At 42.1% G+C, this 21,644-nt stretch overlaps 1 protein-coding gene across 7 annotated transcripts in view; it reads right to left on the minus strand.

Annotated features, from left to right (window-relative positions):
- LOC124182753 (forkhead box protein P1-like) overlaps positions 1-21,644 on the minus strand; it is a 212,794-nt gene that overhangs the window by 80,109 nt on the left and 111,041 nt on the right. For 4 of the 7 annotated variants that reach the window (XM_046570398.1, XM_046570397.1, XM_046570396.1 and 1 more), the window contains exons 1-2: positions 11,321-11,479; positions 9,926-10,063 (exon numbers count right to left, since the gene is read on the minus strand). In XM_046570398.1, the coding sequence (XP_046426354.1) occupies positions 9,926-10,063; positions 11,321-11,464 (282 nt within the window). In that variant the 5' untranslated portion in view covers positions 11,465-11,479. Of the gene's footprint in view, positions 1-9,925; positions 10,064-11,320; positions 11,480-21,644 lie in introns of those variants that run through there. The other 3 variants (XM_046570395.1, XM_046570399.1, XM_046570400.1) reach the window with 1 other exon arrangement.

The following is a 21,644-nucleotide window of genomic DNA, read 5'->3' on the forward strand; positions in this document are numbered from 1 at the left end:
GTTGGATTTACAACCCTTCGACGTAATTCTCCTTTTCAACAGTGTACATATATATACACAATATGTATATATATATATATATATATACAAGGACTTAATCCTCGCAGAGACTTGTATCCAGGATTTTTACACAAGCATAATATGCGTGCTCGTGTAATGTATGATATATTTGAACAAGTACGAGGCTGATAATTTTTATCACATATAATAGATTCATCTTCAACCGGTTATGATAGAAAAATACATAAATCATCGGTTTCTCATCTTTTTTTTTTTGTTCTTGTTTTTCATACAATTATTTTCGCATTTTGATGACGTTGAAGGTGATCGAATCGTTCGGTGCAGCGGCGGCAGCAGCGATGAAAAGGAGTACACGTCGCGATTAAAATAATACAAGAACAAACAATACAGTATATATCTTTATTTTCGTTTCTTTCGTCGTATTTTTACTTATTTTTTTTATTTTTATTTTTCTCCTCCTCCTTCTCACTCACTTACTTACTCGAAGCCAGAGATCAGCGACCCGTGCATTTTACATATGTTACACATGTATACACAGTGTTATAATTGTTTGAATAATAATAATGATGATTATTGTTATTATTGAAATATTGGCATCTGCCGGTGCGAATACACGCGGTATACAGGTATGCTCGTTCGTACTGCAAAGAGAGAGAGAGAGAGAGAGAGAGAGAGAGAGAGAAGAAGGGGGGGGGGGGGTGATAAAGACAGGGAGAGGCGGAGTAGGGGCGGTAATAGTACGAAGGAAGAGAAAGAGAGGGGGAGAAGCAACGGCTAGAATAAACACATAGATGTTTTCTTTGTACGTCTAAACTAAACAGTCGGTGAGGAATCTAAACACAGGCCAGAACCGAAATTCAATTTGGTCGCCGCCTCTTGTGTCATTTGTGTGTCTCCACCTTCGTGCAGACGGCAGCATCGCCGAAACGTCGAGGTGACGGCGACAGGGGTGGGGGGGCCATCAAGTTGTACGCATTAAACGGTGCAGTATCATCTTCGAATCACCGATAACCCCCCCCATCACCCGCAATACCCGATAAATCGCGATGTAAGAATGCCGCGGAGGTTGAAAAGTTAGGTTAAATTCGGTTGGGTTAGGTTAGGTTAGGTCAAATTGTACCGTAACGTCATAACTCGACCGTGTTCACGGAGACACGTCAAAACAGAGACAAATAAATTTTCGAATCGTCAATAATCCCCCCTTCCTCTCCACGCCGTAGCTTATTATCCGTAATCTAAGAATGTTGAGGTGGTTGAGAAGTTAGGTTAGGTTTGGTTAGGTTGGGTTTAATTATTCTTCAACAAGACAACTTGACCGTGTTCGTACAGACACGTTAGGATAAACACGATGTTACTCAAAGATAAATTTTCGAATCACCAATAATCCCCCCTTTCTCTCCCGGCCATAGATAACAATTCCTGATGCAAGAATGTGAGGAGGTTGAGAAGTTGGGTTAGGTTGAGTTAGGTTAGGTTAAATTATACCGTAACAGGAAAAGTTAACCGTGTTTACGTAGATACATCAAGATAAAAACAATATTACCCAAAAGTAATTTTCTTCGGACTTCCATTAATACTTTCTCTTACATTCTCACTTTTCCCTAATTTAGCCATTAGTGAGTGCACTTTAGTTAAGAGTCTCGGAGGAATTTCGCAGAGCTTATACGATCAATTCATGAATAACGTATAGGGTCAATGAATTATATCAGTCGTCGGATCAATCGCGTCAATCGAATCAGCGATTTTGTTTTTTATTTTATTTTATTTTTTTTCCACACCGATACGATCCGCGCGAGAATCGACTGGAACAGAATGACATATGAAAGAAGCTGGTATTTAATTAGCTAGGTAACTCTGATCAAAGATGTGTGAAATCGCGATCTCGCTACGTCATTGATATGAGTAAGAATACCGATTGTTCAACAATCGTCGGCTGATTGTATAAGTACGAGATATATACAGGTGACACGTGACGATTGTAAACTGATGCGAGAAGAACGAGAAATGAAAAAATTAAAATACAAACACGAAGAACGAATAACAACGAATAGAGAAAAGCAATGGAAAAGAACCGGGTAAAAGAATGGAAAGAAAAGAGATAAAGAAAAGAAGCAAATTGTCGAAGGCAAGAACGACAAGTTTGCGTGGTGAAGATTTGAAAATATGTTCCAACAATCGTCACCGCGTTGATCGGTAGTTGTTTCAGGCGGACTGTTTCGCCGGACAGGCGAGAGAATTGGAAATGGAGAAAAAGAGGGGAAAAAATCGGCGCAAACTGGCTTCTCCTCAATGACGAGGTTGAACGCGGAATATCGGACTGCGACTAAACCCAACGCGACTCGAGTCTCGAGTCTCGAGTCAACCTTAACACCGAGCGTACCTCTACCTACACTGATAATGTTTACACCCGGTAACACGTATGTTTGCCCGCGATGCTCTCATGAGTTATTTCAGGTGGCGTTTACACATACAAATTCAGTTTTTGTCACCGCAACGCGTCCGTCCCGGCTCAACGCACGATGGCCGCGACACGGTGAGACATCAGGCTGCTCGTGCATTTCGGAGAGATGGAGAGAAGAAAGATAGAAAGAGAATAAAGAGAGGTGTATACACTTCTGCATATATCGGTCCCTCGCCCTACTTCGTGTACCCCCATTTTTTTTTTTTTTCGTCATCTTTTTCTCGGTGAGAATACATAACCAAAGAATGAAGACTCCCTTCGTTAATAAGGTCGAGTTTTCTACTTGACGATGAAGTTGATTCATCGGAATAATCGGGTTGTAATTTTAACGATATTTGAAAAGAGAATCGGTAAGAAAATCGGTAAGAAAATCGGTAACAATCACCGATTTGCTGTTTTTACTTCTTTTTTCTCACTATATCAGCAACCGTCTGCTCTTTTTTCAAAAATTCACACACCGGTGTAACAGGAGTTGAAGCAGAACGGAAATCGGTATGAGAATGAAAATTATTTTTGCAATATCGTTCGTTCAATTTCATATCTTATTCAGATCGTCATGCTTAGCTACCTGATATTTCATACCCATGACAAAATAGCAGCGAAAAATTATGAGGGCAAAAAAAGTTGACGATAAAATCGGCAACGATTGTCAAAATTATTCTTGGTCCCGATTTCAGAGCAGTCGTCTGCTTAGTTTTCGAAAAATTGATATCGCATGAATATAAACGAGCGGGGAAGAGAAATCGGTAAAAAAAAATTGGGTTTATTTTATCGGTATATTTTGCTCGTGGCGTTTTCGACTGATTTTCACAATTTGTTTCCAGTAATATCGGACCGATAATGGAATTGCGACAACGCAGGGAAAAATCTTTTAAATTCCGTTGGACGAAAGAAAGGATTGAAAAAAGAAAAAAAAACAAAAAAAAAAAAACAACGAACAAACAAATAACGGAGTAAATAAATCGTTACGAAAATCGGTGATGTCAAGGGATTTGTTTTAAATCTTTTTTCTCGACGACTGCGCAGCGTTCCAATTTTTCCTTTTCTTGGTTCCCGGATCTTCGAGATGAGGGAAAGAGAAGGAGGCTGGGGATCGTGTTCGGAGGCTTGTATTACTTAACGGGGAAAAGTTATCTCTTGAATAATAGAAATTAATCGTGCCGACTCGACTAGCCAGCCTGCCTGCAGCAGCCCGACCCTCAAACCGAGAGAAGTCGGGACGTATACGAGGGACTTGATTCCCAGATTGTATTTGAGTACACAGCTGCTAAGGTAAGGTTTTAACAGCCGCGTTTAATAATGGAAGCAAAGCGCCGAATCGAATTCAACGTAGCTGTTCGTGCGATCCTTCGTCACCGTGTATGAGTAGCCAAGAGTATAAATATAACATGCAATCGAATAATGTAAGAATCCAAATAAAAAAAAGAAAAAAAAATACAGTGTTTAACCACGAGAAAAGTGGAAAATAAATTACTAAGATATCAAGCTATTTGACAATTAACTCAAATTCTATACACATACATATATCTATATATAATTGCAGGTCTTCATCGATTAATCCGTATAACATATTTTACCTACTTTTTGTTAGCTCCGAAAATTTCCCGACTTTGGAATTTCGCGCAAGTGAGAAAAAAAAAGTATAATTACGTTAATTTTCATGGAGATATCTTTGGTTGTTGCAGAGATTCGAAGCGACATCTGATCGATCGAGTGAAAGGAATTGATTTCAAGAAGCATTGAAAGGATCCTGATGTGTGAAATGGTGAAATAAAAACGGCAAACGACTAGGGAGAATAAATTTTACATAACCCTTTTACGTCGTTACATGTACAATACGTACAATGATGCATTATACCGAAACGGCAAATGTGTACACAAACTACACGCTGTGTTAAAGACGGTGAAAATACTTTCCCGTTGCACGTGAGAGTTAAGAATAGAAGTACACAGAAGCCGGTCGGAAAAGGCCCGAGGGGTGAAAAAAGAGGCTAGCCTCTGCACAAGTAGTAAAATACCAAGTGAGCGTCTTTAGGCATTTCGAACAACAAATGCGATCAGTGTTCGGGGTAAGAGACAGAGAGAGAGAGAGAGAGAGAGAGAGAGAGAGAGAGAAAGAGAGAAGGACGCTTATAAGTCGTTTTATACTCGAGCCAGCTGTGCAGCTTTTGCTTTTTATCTTAAATTTAGCCGTTCAATTAGAGTGGAAGGAAATTTTGTGACATTTTCTTCGGCGGGCAATCTGAGAAAATGAAAATGAAGGTGAATAAAAAGCCGCGGATGCGATGCACGGGAACGGAAGAAGACAAAGCCGAGAGAAGTGCCCCCACCACCTTTCCACCAACTCTCTCTCTCTCTCTCTCTCTCTCTCTCTCTCTCTCTCTCTCTTCTTTCTTCTCTCTCGGCAACTTGATTGGAAGCGACATGCTATTTGCAATTTGCGTCGATATAGGGGATGAGGGGAGGTTCTTAGCCGTTTTCCCACCGCCCCGCATGTGAACAAATTTTATATTTCCTCATCTTCGATGCGGGAGCCGAAAGACGGCCGCGGTAAGTTCGAGGTTATTACTTTTCCCCGGTGTAATATAGGTAGACATAACACGCATTCGACATCATCGTAACTTGTATACCGGGACAATCTCTTGAAGCTTGAAAATGAACCGCGCATGCGCCAAATAATTAAATCTCATTGGTCGGCGAAATCTTTCCCGCAGCGATACTTTTGTCTTGCGATGCAGGCGGGCCAACCTACGCAAAATGTCTACGTTTGAACTTTTAAAGAGCGTAAGCGTTAAATTCCGACCGTTCTTTGACGATTCAACTTTCCGACCCATTAACAAAACGCTTCACAAACCTTTCCGAGTCACTGCCTCAATTATTTGAGATTCTAACCTCGAAAATTCGTATCAACCACATCGCCGGCAGAAGCAGTTTGACAGCTGAAACTCGGGTTGGCCAGCCTGCGCGAACAGCCGATAAAACTCGCGCATGCGCACTTGATTTTCAAGTTTCAAGACATTGTCCCGGTACATATATATGTATACATACACTAGGGTGGTCCTTATTCAGGGTGTCGACGAATTTTTGCCAGACCATTCCCCAAATCGACTTCAAATAATTCGAAAACAATCGCTAATTTTTTCCGATTTTTACATCGACTCTAAGATAGTCCGCATTGTGATCGAAGTTTCTTACGGAAATTAACATGGGTGAAATTTTTTTTTCTCAGTATATATTTTATTGCAAGAGTAATAATGTTCCAAATAATCTGTAACCGCGAGGTTTTGGTGATAATTAGTGCTACTATCTGGGGAAAAATACACATCATCGTACCAGGCAATCTAGACGAATTGCACAACCTCGAAACCTGACTTTCTTTTTTATTTAGAGGAAGTGCAATTCGTCTAGATTGCCTCGACGATGATGTGTATTTTTTTTTTTTTACACACAGTATCACTAACGCCGACTAAAACCTCGCAGTTACAGATTTTTTGGAACATTATTACTTTCACGATGAAATATACAGTGCGAAAAAAAGTTTTTCTCACGTCACTTCCATAAAAAACTTCGATCACAACGCGGGCTATCTCAGACTTGCTGTAAAAATCTGAAAAAATTTGGCGACTCTTTTTAAATGATTTGAAATTGATTTCAGTGATGTGGCGGTGTAAAAATTCGTCAACACCCTAAACAAGGACCACCCTAATATACACACACACATCTTTCTCTTCTCGGTTAATTCTCTCCGTAGGATCTCGTCCTACGCGTAGCGACGTAGATACGGCTGATAAATCTTAGCCGAAGGTGTGATCTGTTGTAAATAAATAAACGAGCTGCCAAGATTCGCGGCAGAGTCTCGAGGACGTCGTGCGGTTGTTCAGTATCATCCAGGACCAGCAGCAGGATTAGTTCCTCCGTAATTGTGGCTTCTGGCATTGTAAATTATAAACAAGAAGACGAGCAGGTAGGTCTGCAAGCTTCTCCGAACCTCGACGCTTCCCCGTTTCTCTCTCCTTGCGTTTCTAGTCCTGATTATGTCACGTTATCCCGAAAGGCAAACTTTGACAAAGGTACAACCTCCCCGCAGGGTTACGCGGAGGTCCAGAAGAGGCGAGAAGTCGACGCGACGCCAATTCGCATGCGATTCGCCCGTTTCTACACAGCGTCTATGCGCCTACGAGAAACCGACGAAAATTCGACACGGCAACGCGGTCAAACCCGTCAACAAGTTACCGTGACAGTTACACTGACCGGATGCGAGGGTCGGAAGTTCCCCGCTTTTCAAACCTAAGGACACGCCGATTTCTCGTAGCTTCGTTACTCTCGAGAGTTGAATCTTGACGTCTGACTTGGCAAGGATCTGGTGCTGAAGAATCCTACACTGAGAGGAGGGTATATTTCGTTGACTATTTTCAGGAATCACTTTATTAACTGTTAAAAAAAAAAAAAAAAATTATCAACGCGTAACGAACGTGCGTTCTGTGTCACAACTAGGATAGAAATTTTTCAGCATTTGAAGCGAATGGAATATTTAACCTCTAGCTAAAATACGTCTGTTATTAAAAACATATTTGCGAAAGATAAAGCGAAAATCGATTGAAATTTTTTTTTTTCGATTACCAAAAACTTGGCACTAATTGTGAGATATTTCACGCCATATCTTATTTCAGGATTCGAAGTTCATAAGCTGATGTTACAATATCGAAGATTGTCCGAGCTTCTTCCAACGTTTAAATATCGCTGCAGTGTGTTTTTGTTCGTAAATTCTTGATCTTATCTTAGATCTTGAAGTTATGTTTGAGATTAGGCGCGTGCGATATAAGATTTATTTTTGGTTTGGAAAATGTGACACCGAATAGGATTTTCAATAAAATATTTCGTTGATTGACTATTGATAAATATTCATTCGGTATCGATATTCAAGTATTTTAACATCGTGTTAGATTGTTTTGTATAACAGGATACTGTTTCTGAAGAAGTAGATGACTTATCAACTGTTAACAAAGTCTTCAAGTACGCGTATACAAATCCACGATTTCTCATCTATAACTAAATATTTATTTCGCCATATTCAAACATACGATTTGTTAACGGTAAATAAATCCTGTTCGTTATAACAAAACTCTTTTCTCACAATCGGTGTAACCGCGATGATAATCTCGTCGGGATATCCTCTCGATAAAATTAGATCATTGACTAAAAATCGTCAACTAATGAAAACGGTACATATCTACCCTATAAACAAAAATCTTCAATATCTCCTCAGGATTCGTTTGGATGAAAAAACCTTCCCAAAAGCAATTGTATCCCGATTATTTCGTCCTGAAAGTTTTTCCATACAATTAACAAATCTCCCAATAAACGACCTCTCACTGCTGAACTTATACCGTAGTGAATTCTACGTCTATTATTCATCCGTCGATGAATGTAAACGGAAGATTACCGATACGTTCGGTAGGAGTTTTGCCGGATAGAGAACGATTTTCATAAACGTGAGGTCGAGAAGCTAATTGAGTGAAACATGGACCAAATTCAGAATTCTTCGGAAGCAGTTTAGAGTCGAGTCTTTGCCCTCAACTCGTAATCTCGTTCATCGGCGTTGCGCGTACGATTAAATTTCCATCCACAAAATTCGATGGGAATTTTTTTTTTACACCGTCGCGTCAGCTCATCAAAACGTACTCTTCAACCGACCAAATCGCAGAGTGGAATAAGAACAAGCTTGTGCACAAGTCGTGACGGAGAGAGAAACGAGAGAACAGCGTGAGAAAGGAAAGAGAAGAGGTGTTGAGAGAGAGAGAGAGAGAGAGAGAGAGAGATAAAAGAAATAAATAAATAAATAAAAAAAATGAACAATCGTAACGATAACAGTAATAGTTATAATAATAACAACAACAATAATAATGATAGAACATCCGAGAGCCACGCGTGAAGCTTATATTGAAAACCTGTAGCGAAAAGAACGCTTTAGAACCCATAAAACATTTGTTTCCCTCAGCGACGGTTTTTCTCCCGCGCATACCGTAAAGCTACGTGGGGCGAGAGAGGAAAATAAAAAGAAAAATAAGAAAAAAAGAAAAAAATCGGGAAAGGGAACGAAAAGCGAGGGACTCCAAAGTATATTGCATGCACAAACCGCGGATTTTGAATTGAATTTGAAATCAGGTCTCGATTTTATGGTCTAACCGTAAGAGTGTCAACCGCTTTCTGCGCCGCCCTTTCATACGCACATTATTATACAAGGCATCCCTTGTTTTCCGATGATACGGGAAACGAGTAAATTTGAAAAAAGAAACATTCTCTCTATCGTTTCGGTAAAATTCTCTGTCCCCGATAACAACGGTAATACTGATAATAATAATAACCGCGACAATAACTCGGCGTAATTGATAGAATTGAATTGTTTCGTCTGTTTTTGAAATTAAATTTATAAAAATTGACGACAAGACTTGGAAATTCGAAAATAGTAATAACAAGTGTTGCAAAACGAATAAGTAACGAGGTTGAAATTGGTAACGTTGACGCGATGAAACGTGGAGGGAACGGACATCGTCGCTTTGCAATTTTACAATGTTTTTGAAATAGTTGAATTTTAAATATGCGACGACGTAGTTTCTGCTTCATTACCGTTTACCCAATTTCGGGATAATCCTAAAGTTGCGACATGAATATATTTTTCCCAACATTCATCGTCACGTCAACGTCACTACAAATTTCAACCTCGCGAATAGCGTAAGAGTTACAAATACGCTCGGCTAGATTTATCGCAACTGATGTAGATTAGACTCCGAAAAAATTGATGTTCACATACTTATCACGGTAGATCAAAAATTCACATTAAATTTTTTTTCGTTTATATAAATACATATCGATTAACGACGTTGAAAGTAGCCACAAACAATTGAGCAAGTTTCATTATTAATATCTTCTCCGTTACAACGACATCTATATATATGTGCACACACCGCGATACGCGATGAAAATATTTCGTCACACGCGATTCGGGAGGCATTAAAAAGAGAAAGAAGAATACGAATAAGAGGAAGAAAAATTATAATAAAATATTCCACCTCGGCGCGTGTTAATGCATGAATGATTATACGGGTATAGTTATTATTTAGTCTGATAATTAGCATCGGCATTAGCCTCGAGCACGGTGTGTCAAAATTCGAAGGTTCATCATCGATATATTATTTAATTACTCGTTATCCAATCAATTTCCAAACATGATAACGAGCCGCACAATAGCAAGCATCGGGTTTCCTTTCATTTCGTTTCATATTTTTCCGATCGGTTTTTAATCGATTATCTTGTCCGGGATAACGAATATATACATATATACACACACACACACGCACACACACGCATACACCCAGGTATCGCAACCGCACATAGTCTCCGGAACGATTGTATGAGAGAAAATAAAAAGAACGGTTACCTTACCTGATCGTTGTTCTGATGATCGTGGCCGTAGGATGCGGATGTGTCTCCGTTCGGGGTCGTAGAAGCAGAAGGTCTCTGGGATGTTGACAGGTTAATCGCAACGTCCCCGTCTTGATCATGATCCATTATGCCATCGTCCTGAAAAACAATACCGAGAACGAAACGTTAATTTTTTTTTTCTTTTTTCTTCTTCGACAAAATACAAACCCGATACCGCGATACGATTCACCATTATCACGTCTTTGATTGTTTCACGTGAAAACAATGACGAATTAGCGCGGAACGAATAAAAAAAAAGAATCAAAGAGAAATCAAACGCTGCTTTTTCACTTTGGGAAAAATAATCATCGCTCGCGCGTGTTCGAATGATATATATATAAATAAATTACACAAATATTTGACGTCATTAAAATTTTGCCGATCAGTTTCTACTGTGAAAATTTTTCCTTGTTTAGAATTTGCTTATTTTTTTCACCTTCTTTATTTTTTTTCTTTTTTTTTTCAATCGCTACTCAAAAATTCGACAGTTTATACGTTTTTTATAAACTTTTTATATTCACATAGGGGAGGGGGGTGGGGGGAAGGGGGCAGAATTAAAACCATCCTGTGTATAGTTTTTGAACGTTTGTAAAACCATGACCAGAAACGATTTAAATCAAACATACCTACTAATGGAGAAAAGATCTGAAAAAGAATGAACTCATCTGCGCCGGTTCATTCATGGATCATCGACCGAGTTTGAAAGAGCTGAGAAAGTGTAAAAAATTTAAAGCGCTATGAACGAAAAAAAAAAAAAAAAAAGCAAAGACACGTCGCCCAAGAAAGTGAAAAGAAAAAAATGCAAACTTGTTTGTGTTTGTATATGTATATATATATATATATATATATATATATATATTTTTCTCCTATACAATTGTACATACATTTTGGTTTAAATACCGACTGAAGAACGAAATTTTCTTTTCGGGTAGAAGGACTTGTACTAAATGTATGTAATACGCATTTACATACATGTATATGTATGCATATGTAGTTACGCGGTAGAAATGTTGAGAACGCGAGATAAATATAGAATGGCGAACGGGAGGCTGTGAAGCCGGTATGTAATAAATATATATATATACACACATATATATATATATACCCACCATAGATACAATAATCGGTCGTAAATCAGCCTCAACAATTGTCTCATTGATAGTTACTTCTTCTATGCACCCCATGTATGTGATATATGAACATGTATACAATAACAATAGAACGGTGTGATTCGGGAATAGAAAAAAACAAAGAAAACAAAAAAAAAAAAAACAAAAAATTAAATGAAAGAAAATGAGAATTAACAATTTACCACATCCGAAATAATGAAAGGGTAAAATTAATATTCGCAATTACTTGATCGATCCTCCCATGTGTCGTCCCGTGTTCAATTAATCGATCACAATTGACACGCCGACTGTCAAATATAGCAATTTGTAATCCAAAAACTTGCACAATATCTTCCACTTGTAACAACACATGTCGTTCACTATCGCGCATATGTATCAATTAATAAGCGTGTGTATACGTAGACGCGTTAACATTGTGCCGAAATAAATAATGATCGTATAACATGTATTTCGTTCGAAAGAGGTGAGAAACAAAAAAAAAAAATTTATTAAAAAAAAATTAAAAAAAAAAAAAAAACAATTGTGCCACTCGTCAGTTGTTTCATTCACACGTCCCGAATCCACGAAATAAACATAAATCACTCCGATATTACGAACGTAAAGACGATTGATAAAAAAAAATATCAAACGACACAATTTTACAAAAATTAATCACAATATCCTTTACGTTCGACTATTCTTACAGGACGCGATCGATATCCGAACAAACCGATCAGAGATAAAAGTAAGGTGAACCCGGCGGTGGCTGTGTGAGAGAGAGAGGGAGAGAGAGAGAGAGAGAGGGACGAAGGTAGAGGGGTTCGGAAAAAAATCCGTTTCTCTCACGGGTAAAAAGTTCGATTTTTTAAACCGTCCAGCTGCGCAGCGGTTTCGTCGGTTTGATCGGCTCGTCGGTGTGATACGAGCCGGTTTTTTTGAGGAGGCGATAACGCCGCGCGGCGGTCACAATAAGTGTCGTTGTGAGTTGCGAGCACGCCGAGGTAACTCTAAACACTAAACCCCAGAGAGCGCGTGGAGTTAGGTATGTGCAAGAGAGACTCGAGAGACGAAGGAACGAACGAACGAACGAACGAACGAAACGTATGAAACGAATGGAGCAGGCAGGCAGGCAGGCAGGGATGGCAGTCAGGCAGGCAGGCAGGCAGGCAGCAGCGCGGGGCTTGTTGTGTAAATATAAACAAATATAGTTGAAACCAACCAACAGGCCCGGTTGTGTCTGCCGCGCGTCGCCCTCCCCCCTCCCGCCCCTACCTCTCGCTCCCCCTCCTCCGACGCTGCCGTCATCCTTCTCTCTCTCTCTCTCTCCCTCTCTCTTCTCTCCCTGTCGCTCTCTTTTCCCCCACCGGTCTGGCGTCGTCATCGCCTACGGCACGTTCACCGCACCGCCAAAATTTACCATCCGATTTTAAACCCCCCCCCCCCCCCCCCACAAGCCCCCGATCCCCCCCCCCCCCCCCGCCCCCCGTCCTTGCCCGACGACAGACGACCACACCGGGCAACTGGATGGATTGGATGGGATGGATGGATGGATGGATGGATGGATGGATGGATGACGGCCAAACGACGATCACCACCGACTACCGACTGCCTTGGATCAACTACCCTCGGGCGACTCGGTTTCCCCCCCCCCCCCCCCCCCCTCACTTAAACACGACGCCCGAACAGTCCATACGTCCACCGAGTCACAGGACTAGACGTGTTCTTCCGATCCTGCTACGATATCTCACTGACTCACTGACTCACTGACTGACTGACTGAACGAATGATCCAGACTTGCGTTGTAACCTCGTACATGTATGTGGTGCGATTTGTACGGTTTGATTGTGAAAAACGAGTCATTGTGTGACGTTTGGCGTTGATCTTGATGATTCGGTCGATGCTGCTGGTAGCTTCTTCATCAGTAGAGCCTAACAGAGATTTCCGCGAATGAATTGATTATGCATCACCCAAAGTAGCGTCGAATCGTTTGTTCTACCTTGCGAGTCCGATCGGCAACAAAAGAAGATATTTCGCTCGAGACTGTCATCGTCGATTGAAGAAGATTGATGAATTTGTCCCGATCTTTAGTACCGATCGAGTTCTTTTTCCTAACCTCTGAAATAGGAGAAAATAAAATCTTTAAAATACGGACGGTACAACACGCAGACAACGAAACTATTCGACGGATTCGAAAATCGGATCTTTCTTAAGACGTTCGTCGTATATATGTATGAATTTTTTTGCAACGTTGACGAAGCAAACAGATATTGAAAAACAACGATGACGGAAGTATTGCTCCGTCATTCATGCTTCTTCCTGAAAATGCAATTTTTCTTTTCACCTCTCGCCGTGTTTTGTAAGAGTTTTTTTAACATCCATGCTGTTTACGATTCGACGTAGTTATAACGGAAAAACTGAAAACCATACAGATCTTAGGATCTCAGGAATTGCTGCTCGCCGGCTGGCTGGCGAGTTTCGTGAAATACCAACAAATGTATATACCTACGTTTTATTTACCACTGCGTGTCGGAGCTTAAGGTTCGACGTTTATATAATAAATACCCGGTATACACACAGATGTACACAAAATACACACATCCCCGCATGCATGCTTGTACGAATTTTCTATACAATTCTTATTCCGTATTATGTACACACTCGACGTCAGCATGAACGCCAATGCTATTAGAAATTTTCTTTTTGCTCTCCTCCCTTTGCCGCAATTCTTCGGTTTGTTGTCATAGGACGATATCTCGCCCAGGTAAGAACCTACCTCAGAAACGGTCCGCGGAACGAGAAACTCTGTTCTATTCCCATCACTTTTTTAATTTTTTGATTTGGGATTTATAATGATTTTTATTTAATCGTCATGAAGGAAGATAAAAAAATTCACAAATTGATCGTTCATTCTCCGTTATCAGTATCCCTGAGATTGAATGGGAGTCAAACAGTTGGAGAAAATATCGACAAGGTTGATGCCTAGAATATCGATCGAGATGGATTCTTTTTTTCTTCGGTGCTAGAAACGAAATTATGCTTGGTCACAAATTGTGGAATTTGCAAATCTGCGAATACATACAACATGTGAGTGGGATTCGAGGTGGTTGTTCAAGCGTCGGGTAGAGTTGGAGGAAGAAATACTGGAGGGTAGATGGCGGGGCGGGGTTGGAGGTCACGGATGGTTTTGCAACGGGGTGAAAAGCATTATATCCTGCACTAAATAATGAAAGAGAGGTTTTCGACGACCCGTCGGGGGAGAGGAGGAACGAACGGACGGAGTAGGAAACGTAAAAATCCTTGAATCTGAGAAATTAGCGGAGTAACGAGCTGTCGGGATGAAAAAAGGGTTACACACACGCCTCTCCACCCCTGTTCGCCGCCCCATCTCGGCAGGCTAAAAGGGTTGAATTAATGTCGCGATAAATATATGATTTAAGGTGGAAAACGTTTCTACCGCTGCGGATAATTTTTTATCTCAGAACCCGCGAAAAGCACCGGTCGTAGAGTGCCAGTTATTTATTTATTTTTTTATTTTTTCATTTTTTTATTTCAATTCTTTTGCCTCTTCTCTTTTTGCACATCGTTCCTTTTTTCTCTCCCCCATTTTCAACCAAACACTCAATGCCAGAAGAGGAGCCACGGCAAAAAAGTAGAGAGACCGGACCCAGGGGTGAGACACGTCGTGTGAATTCACCACTAATTTCTTCTGCTTTTATAATTTACTACCCCGAACGTGAAAATTTACGTATAACGCTTTCGATTGTTTTCTACGCGAGCTTTTTCCCCGATCTCCCTCCCTACCTTCGCAGCCCCTCTTTCAACTGAAATCAAATTACGACCAAGAAGACTAAAAGTCTAGTCTAAAACAATACCCCGAACGTCGATTTAAAGAAGAGAAAAAAAAAACAAAAATACGCGGGTGTCAAGTTTTCAAAACTGTTTTATCATATCTTTTCAACATGATTTCTGACATAAAAATCTCAGGTTTTTCTACATCACCGTACACTTGAATTTCCATCACATTTTCTCCGACTCCCAAGCGAGAATTTGGAATGACGTTGAAAAGGTCCGGTAGCGGTCAAGAAGCGGATGTTGAAGTGAAACAAACGGAAAAGAGCAAGGGGATGAAGTTGGGAAAAGAATGAGTGAGAGGTGATGAATTTTTGAATAGTTGAAATCGCATATACGATGCAATATATAACAGGGTATAATTGTCTGGAGAAAGGTGGGGGTGGTGGTGGTGGCCACATAGATATACTTACACCCGTACGCGTAGACGGAGAGAAACTGGCGTTGGAAAATTCGTCCAATTATCGCCGGACTGTCTGAAAAGTATAGGGGATGGTATTTGGGTGGTGAAAGGGGTGGGGGAAGGGGACGGCGGATGTGTGTCGGGGTGGACGTCCTCGGACGGGAGAACCGCGACCACCGCGTCGACGGATTCGCCCCGAGTCCTGCAGGAAGCCGGGATTTTCCCCTCGGCGACGGCCTCCGACCACCGCCCGGGTTCCGTCGACTCGACACATTTTGGATTAACCGCTAGACATTAGAATACGAAATTGATATATTATGGAGGCCATCCTGGGCGACGGTCGCTGCGGTCCAGCCGACGACCTCCCTCCACAACCACTGCTGAGCGGGGGATCTCGGTTACTCTTTAGGCATGGTTGCTCGCCGGTCGAATCTTTCATCGCATTATCTTCCCTCGTAAAACACTTCTTTATAGGTTACCAAATGTCTCCGGCCGAGCTTTCACCTATCTCCCGGAACACGTATGCAGGGGCAGGATGGGGGGGGGGGGGGGGGCAAATCGGGGAGAGAAATAATGCAGACGTGCGCCAAAGAAGCGGGTTATTAGGTACCCTTTTCTCACCGTGGTTCACTTTTTACGAAGCTCAACGCTGGATTAAAACTACCAACAATCAGAAAAGCATGGGAGATATACCTCAGCGATTTCGTTTATTCTATGGTATGTTGTAGTACATCGAAAAAGACATTAGACACGTATTTTTTGTTTCACGTACCAAATTGGCCGTTCGCGGGCTGAAAGGTACCCGTAAAATTTAGCTCAAAGGTATAAGGGATGAAACCCTTGGGGGTGAAAACGCTGAGCTTATTATTGTCGTCCGTTAGTAGTGAATAACTTCGAATTTTTTTTTTTGTTATTTAACCTCTACCCTGTCACATGGGGTCTTTCGTGCTGGCTTGATTTCTTGTTGCGTATATATTTTGTACACAAGAAGACGCACGGCTTTCTCACCTCTACGAAAAAAAAGAAACAAGCAAACGAACCATTGAATCTTCAACTAGATGCCTCGAAAGAAATTTTAGAGCACTTATAATAGCCAAAATAAGACTAAGACGTGAAGACCTCATGCGACAGCCAACGTATACTGAAAGCCACGGGACGTGATAAGAGTTGAAAAATGGAATTAATTTATTTTTGGGAATGAACTTTAGGGGTCATGTTACTTGTTACATGGCCGAATTGGGACTTTGAAAGAAATACGTGTCTCATGTTTTACGATGTACTAAAGCATATCGCAACAATGAAGAAAATCGTTGAGGCACTCATCGGGTGCTTTCCTTGCACCCAACGAAAAGTTTCATTCTTTCACGTCAAACCAATCAATCTTTCGGCCGTGAATTTCTATTGAAACCTCAAGGACGACTCTCATCCTGTGCAAGACAGTCGATCAATATTCAGTGCAACAAAATACGACGCTATTTTCTTCATAACTGTAAAGCTGGAGGTTATAATCTAGCTGAGGATCAGAACGGTATCCAGATTCGTATAGTTCGTCTTAACTGATCCTGAAGCTGGCGGTGTTTCGTTAGAAAGAAATAAAAACTAACAAAGTACGGGTGAGCCTGGGATATCTTTGCAGCGTTGGTGGCGAGGCGTCGGTGGTGAAGGTGGCGGCAAAGTTTCCATCGGCTAATGGGCTCTATATACAGCGGAATGAACAGTGACAGGAGAATCGACGTTCCTGCTAACAGACACGAGCCCCGCTAATTCCTGCCTCTGCAAGAGTGTCTGGTATACTTCATGATTGCTTCATTGCTCACCGCTCCCTCTTTTTTTTTTTTTTTTATTAATCTTTTTTTTTATCATCATTTCTTTTCTCGCGGAGGGATCCTTGTTAGCATACTTATCATCCATCCCTTGGAATTAAGACGAAAGTGAGCGAGAGAAGCAAACTCCTTGGAGTAGAATAGAAGGAGAAAAGGAGGAGAATTCTACGTCGGATCGTTTGGTAATGGATATAATGTTGGAGGGTGTGTCTCTGCACAGAAATGTTGATAATATCAAATTGCTTCAGACCTGGATATTGGCTCGACGAGGCTGCGCAGCTATCCTCGGTATATAATGCTGATTGGATTCAAGAGTAAGAGCATTAATCTGCTGCTGCTGGTATTGCTGCTTTCTTTTATTACCCCCGAAAAAGAGAACGGACATAAGAATAAGAAAGAGAGGGACAAGTGTACAGAATTACGGGAACGAGAAATTCGGAAATCCGCGGGGAGGAGCGAAAAACGGAACGCTCGATCTTCGCCAGACACTTCTGCCCACCTATGCCAATCTTAAAACGAGGGTCTCTTGGATCTTTGGGTCGGCTTCGCGCCGGCTGGACGATGGCGGCGAAGGTTGATCAGCGCGAACTGATCTAGACGAATGACCCTAAGTGGTGGACAAAGCTAGATAAGAAACTAGCTTTTGCCGGGGAAAAAACGGGAGACCAGGGAGAGTCTTTGAATGGGGGAAAAGAGAAGGCCTTCTCCTGAGGAATGGACCTCTCTTTGTTTAGCCGTTTATAGTGGAAGAGATTTTCCCGGATTGGTCACTCGCACGATATAGCTAAACCGTGTAGGGTCAACCCTGTGAAATCCTCAGATCCGACTTTCCTCTTCCCCCCTCGCCGTTTTGTCCACTTCCACTTCTGCAGTAGCGGATCTTTTCCAGTCCTTCTCCGCCGGTGCTTACGACTTGGAACCCTCGACAATGGTGGCAGGCATTAGCTGACAACAGAGGTGTGGACATCCGATTACCCTCGTGCAACTTCTGCCTCCTTCCACTTCCATCGCCATTCGCACACCGAGTCTGATTGGACGATTGGCTGCTGGCTCTGGGCCGGCGGAGCGCGTTCGAGGTTTATGTGTCTCCTGATGATCAGAATGCCCCCGAAGAGGCCTGCAGGATCTAAATAAAATCTCGGGAATTGGTCCCATTTTGCCCGGGACGAGACGAGGAGCTTTGGGATCTTCAGCGTGCACTGGGAGTCCGTTTGCGATTGGGAAACGCCGACCGCCGTCGGTCCGTGACGAACTTCCTCTCTGTTTCAACACCTGGATTCCACCTGGTCGCCGACGAGGTAACGAAACTGGTGTACCAGCGAGCTGGTGACTGGCTCGGTACAAAGAAAGCACGAACGTGTAGCTGCACACAAACCTCTTTGAGTATTGGAACGGCGAAAGGAGATCCCGACCAAAGCGTCTATCCGACCTACAGTGTTTGTTTGGGATGTTTCTGAAAACATGGATCTACTTCAAGGCGCGTTGGTCGGCCGTCGGTTGGTCCTCTAATGGGTTTTGTGTGCCCCTCCCATCCCTCACGCGCCGCAACGTTTGTTTAGCGCATCCTGTTTAGATTCGAGTAAAACACCACCAACCCTCCGTTTCCATCATATGCGGAGGCTGCGCCAGATGATCGTTTGATTCCGAAACGAGTTATCCTTTCCGCCCTCCATGGTCACCATCGATTTTCAACGTGACGTGAAGACGCGCGCCGTTCGTCGATACTGCCAATCAGTAGTCAACTTCAACCTCGCTCAGTCCTGGATCCTTCAACATTTCGTGAAATACTTAAAAGTCCCCACACGATGAGAACTGTGAACTTGAACACAAGATCGCGTCAACCCGCATGAATGCAGGTTTGAGAATTTGAGTTTTACTTCTTTTTCCTACCCCACGGTGTTTATTATTGGCGCGCCCTTTGATGTGAAAACGTAAATGGCGCCCGATATGGGGAGAAACGAGGTTCGTAGTCTGGAGATTCCATTTTCTACCTCTTTCCAGATATACAAATTGATCCATGCCATATGCTCTGCGATATTTCGGCTGTGAATTTAACTTAAATCGATACCATTCATGCGAGAAACGTATCCTAGATGGCTTCTGTCTCTATTCGTAACTTATATTGATGAATCCATATCCGTTAGGATTACAACAAAAATGTTCCGGTATCGGAAGAGATTCCTAAACCTAGATACATCCGATGGAAAGACCATTTCTAGATTCCAGGTTCACGCTCATTCTTCATTTACGGTTTGAACGTGCACCGCGTGAAGCTGCGTGGAGCTATCGGTACTCGGAAAGGAGTGGTTATAATACCGGTCTTCGACTAGGGAGGTATAAAATAATGAGCTAACGGGAGTAATAGGATTACGCCAGAATCTCTAATAATTGGCCAGTTTAAAGGTGAAACTGGACTCCTCTGAGCCGCTAATGGGTAGAAGGACGAGAATTTAGATTATACGTATACCGAGAACTGTACTGCACGGTGAACTAAGCTCCAGCGTTTAATTCAGGGCACTGCAGCGAGTAACGAAGTATACGCTTTGTGGCCAACGCAGTCCTTTCGTGACTAATTGGATCCTTGAGGACGTCTTTTAGCCACGTGGTCGTCACTGACTTTAGGAATTGTGAAATCTGCGCACATCTGTGAAATACTGGCACACTGGAAAAAGACAGAGATGGGGAGATGAATCTGGAATTATTAATGACACGGAGTGGACCTGTCCAAGAGCTGTCGGGGTCATTTGCTCTGACAAACCAATCGAAACATCGAATATGATGAATGAAGCCTTGGCCCGTGAGCTGTCGATCCCTTCAACGCCTGCAACGCTGTGCTAAAAAATTCACTGAGCCATGACAGCAGCGCTAATTAGACTCAGGATTTGAAAATTTGGAATTTTTACCCTCTAGTTACCAGAATAAATCGCTAACAGTCTTCTTCTCAGTTTTATGTTGCCGTTTTGGCCAAAAAGACGGACAGCCTTGCAGTCTTCTTCTAAATCGTTGGTGTAAAGACCATTCGCCGGGTTGTAAATCTAGTCGTAGGAAAATTTAGGTGATGTACATAGATTACGTCAGTTCAACGGGTCCCGAATCGTGGGGATAAAACTGCAACTCACCGGCGATATTTAGTGTGGGAAATGGTCAGTGGGTACTGGCATATCCTGAGGAATGGACTCGGCCCTTCGAGAGATCCCAGATGTATGCGAATGAAGACTCTATCCGCGGACAACAGGATGAAGAGCACAAGTTTCAGGATCGAGGATAAGAGACCATCGTTCTCTGGATTCATGATAGTCGAATTTCGAACCGTAAAATCATGCCGATACTCGTGATACTGATGCGTTTTCAAGGCAACGGTGGTTTCCGCATGCGGGTTCCCTTTGCAAAGGGAAGGAGAAAAAGGAGAAAGAGAGATAGAGCGTAATCCTCACTTCAGAGGAATGTTCTTTTTAAATAAAATGGAAATAGCTCTCGATCCTGCCTCTTTCCGCCCTCTTCACTCCCCCCGACTTAAAGGCCTCTCGTCTCCTCCTTGCTCTATACGGCTGATGTAAATGAATAAAAATTTGCGGTGAGACGTTTGAGCCACCGCGGTCTCGCTCGCCTTGACGGGCATTTCAGGGTTTCTCTTCCACCGTTTTCCCCGTCTTCTTACGCCATTCTCCTTTTTCACAGTCTCTCTTTCTCTCGCTCTTCTTTTTATTTTTTTTTTTTTATATACTCGAAAGATCACCCTGCAGTTCACAATCAGAGGTCTTTCCGAAAGTCTCCTTTATTTTCAGCTCACTGCTTCCCTCCCTTATACTTTGGGTCGGTTGGTTGGGCGGTTGGTTGGTTAGTACGCCTCAGCCCTGACTCACTTCTCGCGTCGCCTATCTTACTCCTCCTCTTTCTTCTCATCCTCACCCTCTTTCTCGCTTCGCGCGTGACATCAGAAGAAAGGTTATCGTTCTAAGGATCATTATGCCAAGTCTTAAGTCGAGCTAATATGTTCCTTGCCCTGGCAGTATATCCTTACTCTAAACCCATCAACTACCACCCATCCTCCGCCTCCAGTTTCCAACACGCTCTGAGGACATGGACAATTTAATACCATTTTATAAATTATACATAGCTTTTTCCCTCCCTCCCTCCCTCCCTCCCTTCCTCAACTCTCTCCAGATCACCCGTAAGCTTTGCGCCAAGAGGTAGAGAAGGAAAGAAAAAGCGAGAGAGAAAACTCGGAACGCCAAATGAATTTTAAATCCTTTGGCGAGGACTATTAAAGCTTCTAAGGAGAAGAAGAACGATAAAAAGAGAAATACGAAAAACGGCCACAAATCCTAGTCTTCCTATTTATGCATACGTTAAAAGATGGAGCGAAAGATTAAAAAATGATACGATACGACAAACACTCTGTGGTTTTACTTTCGGTAAATAAAAAACCAAGAGAAGAATTATTCCAACGCGACTAATTCATCTTTTCCGCAAGGACTCTGAAGCCCGTAGAAGGA

Source organism: Neodiprion fabricii, chromosome 5 (assembly GCF_021155785.1).
Source record: "Neodiprion fabricii isolate iyNeoFabr1 chromosome 5, iyNeoFabr1.1, whole genome shotgun sequence".
NCBI classification, from domain to species: domain Eukaryota; kingdom Metazoa; phylum Arthropoda; class Insecta; order Hymenoptera; family Diprionidae; genus Neodiprion; species Neodiprion fabricii.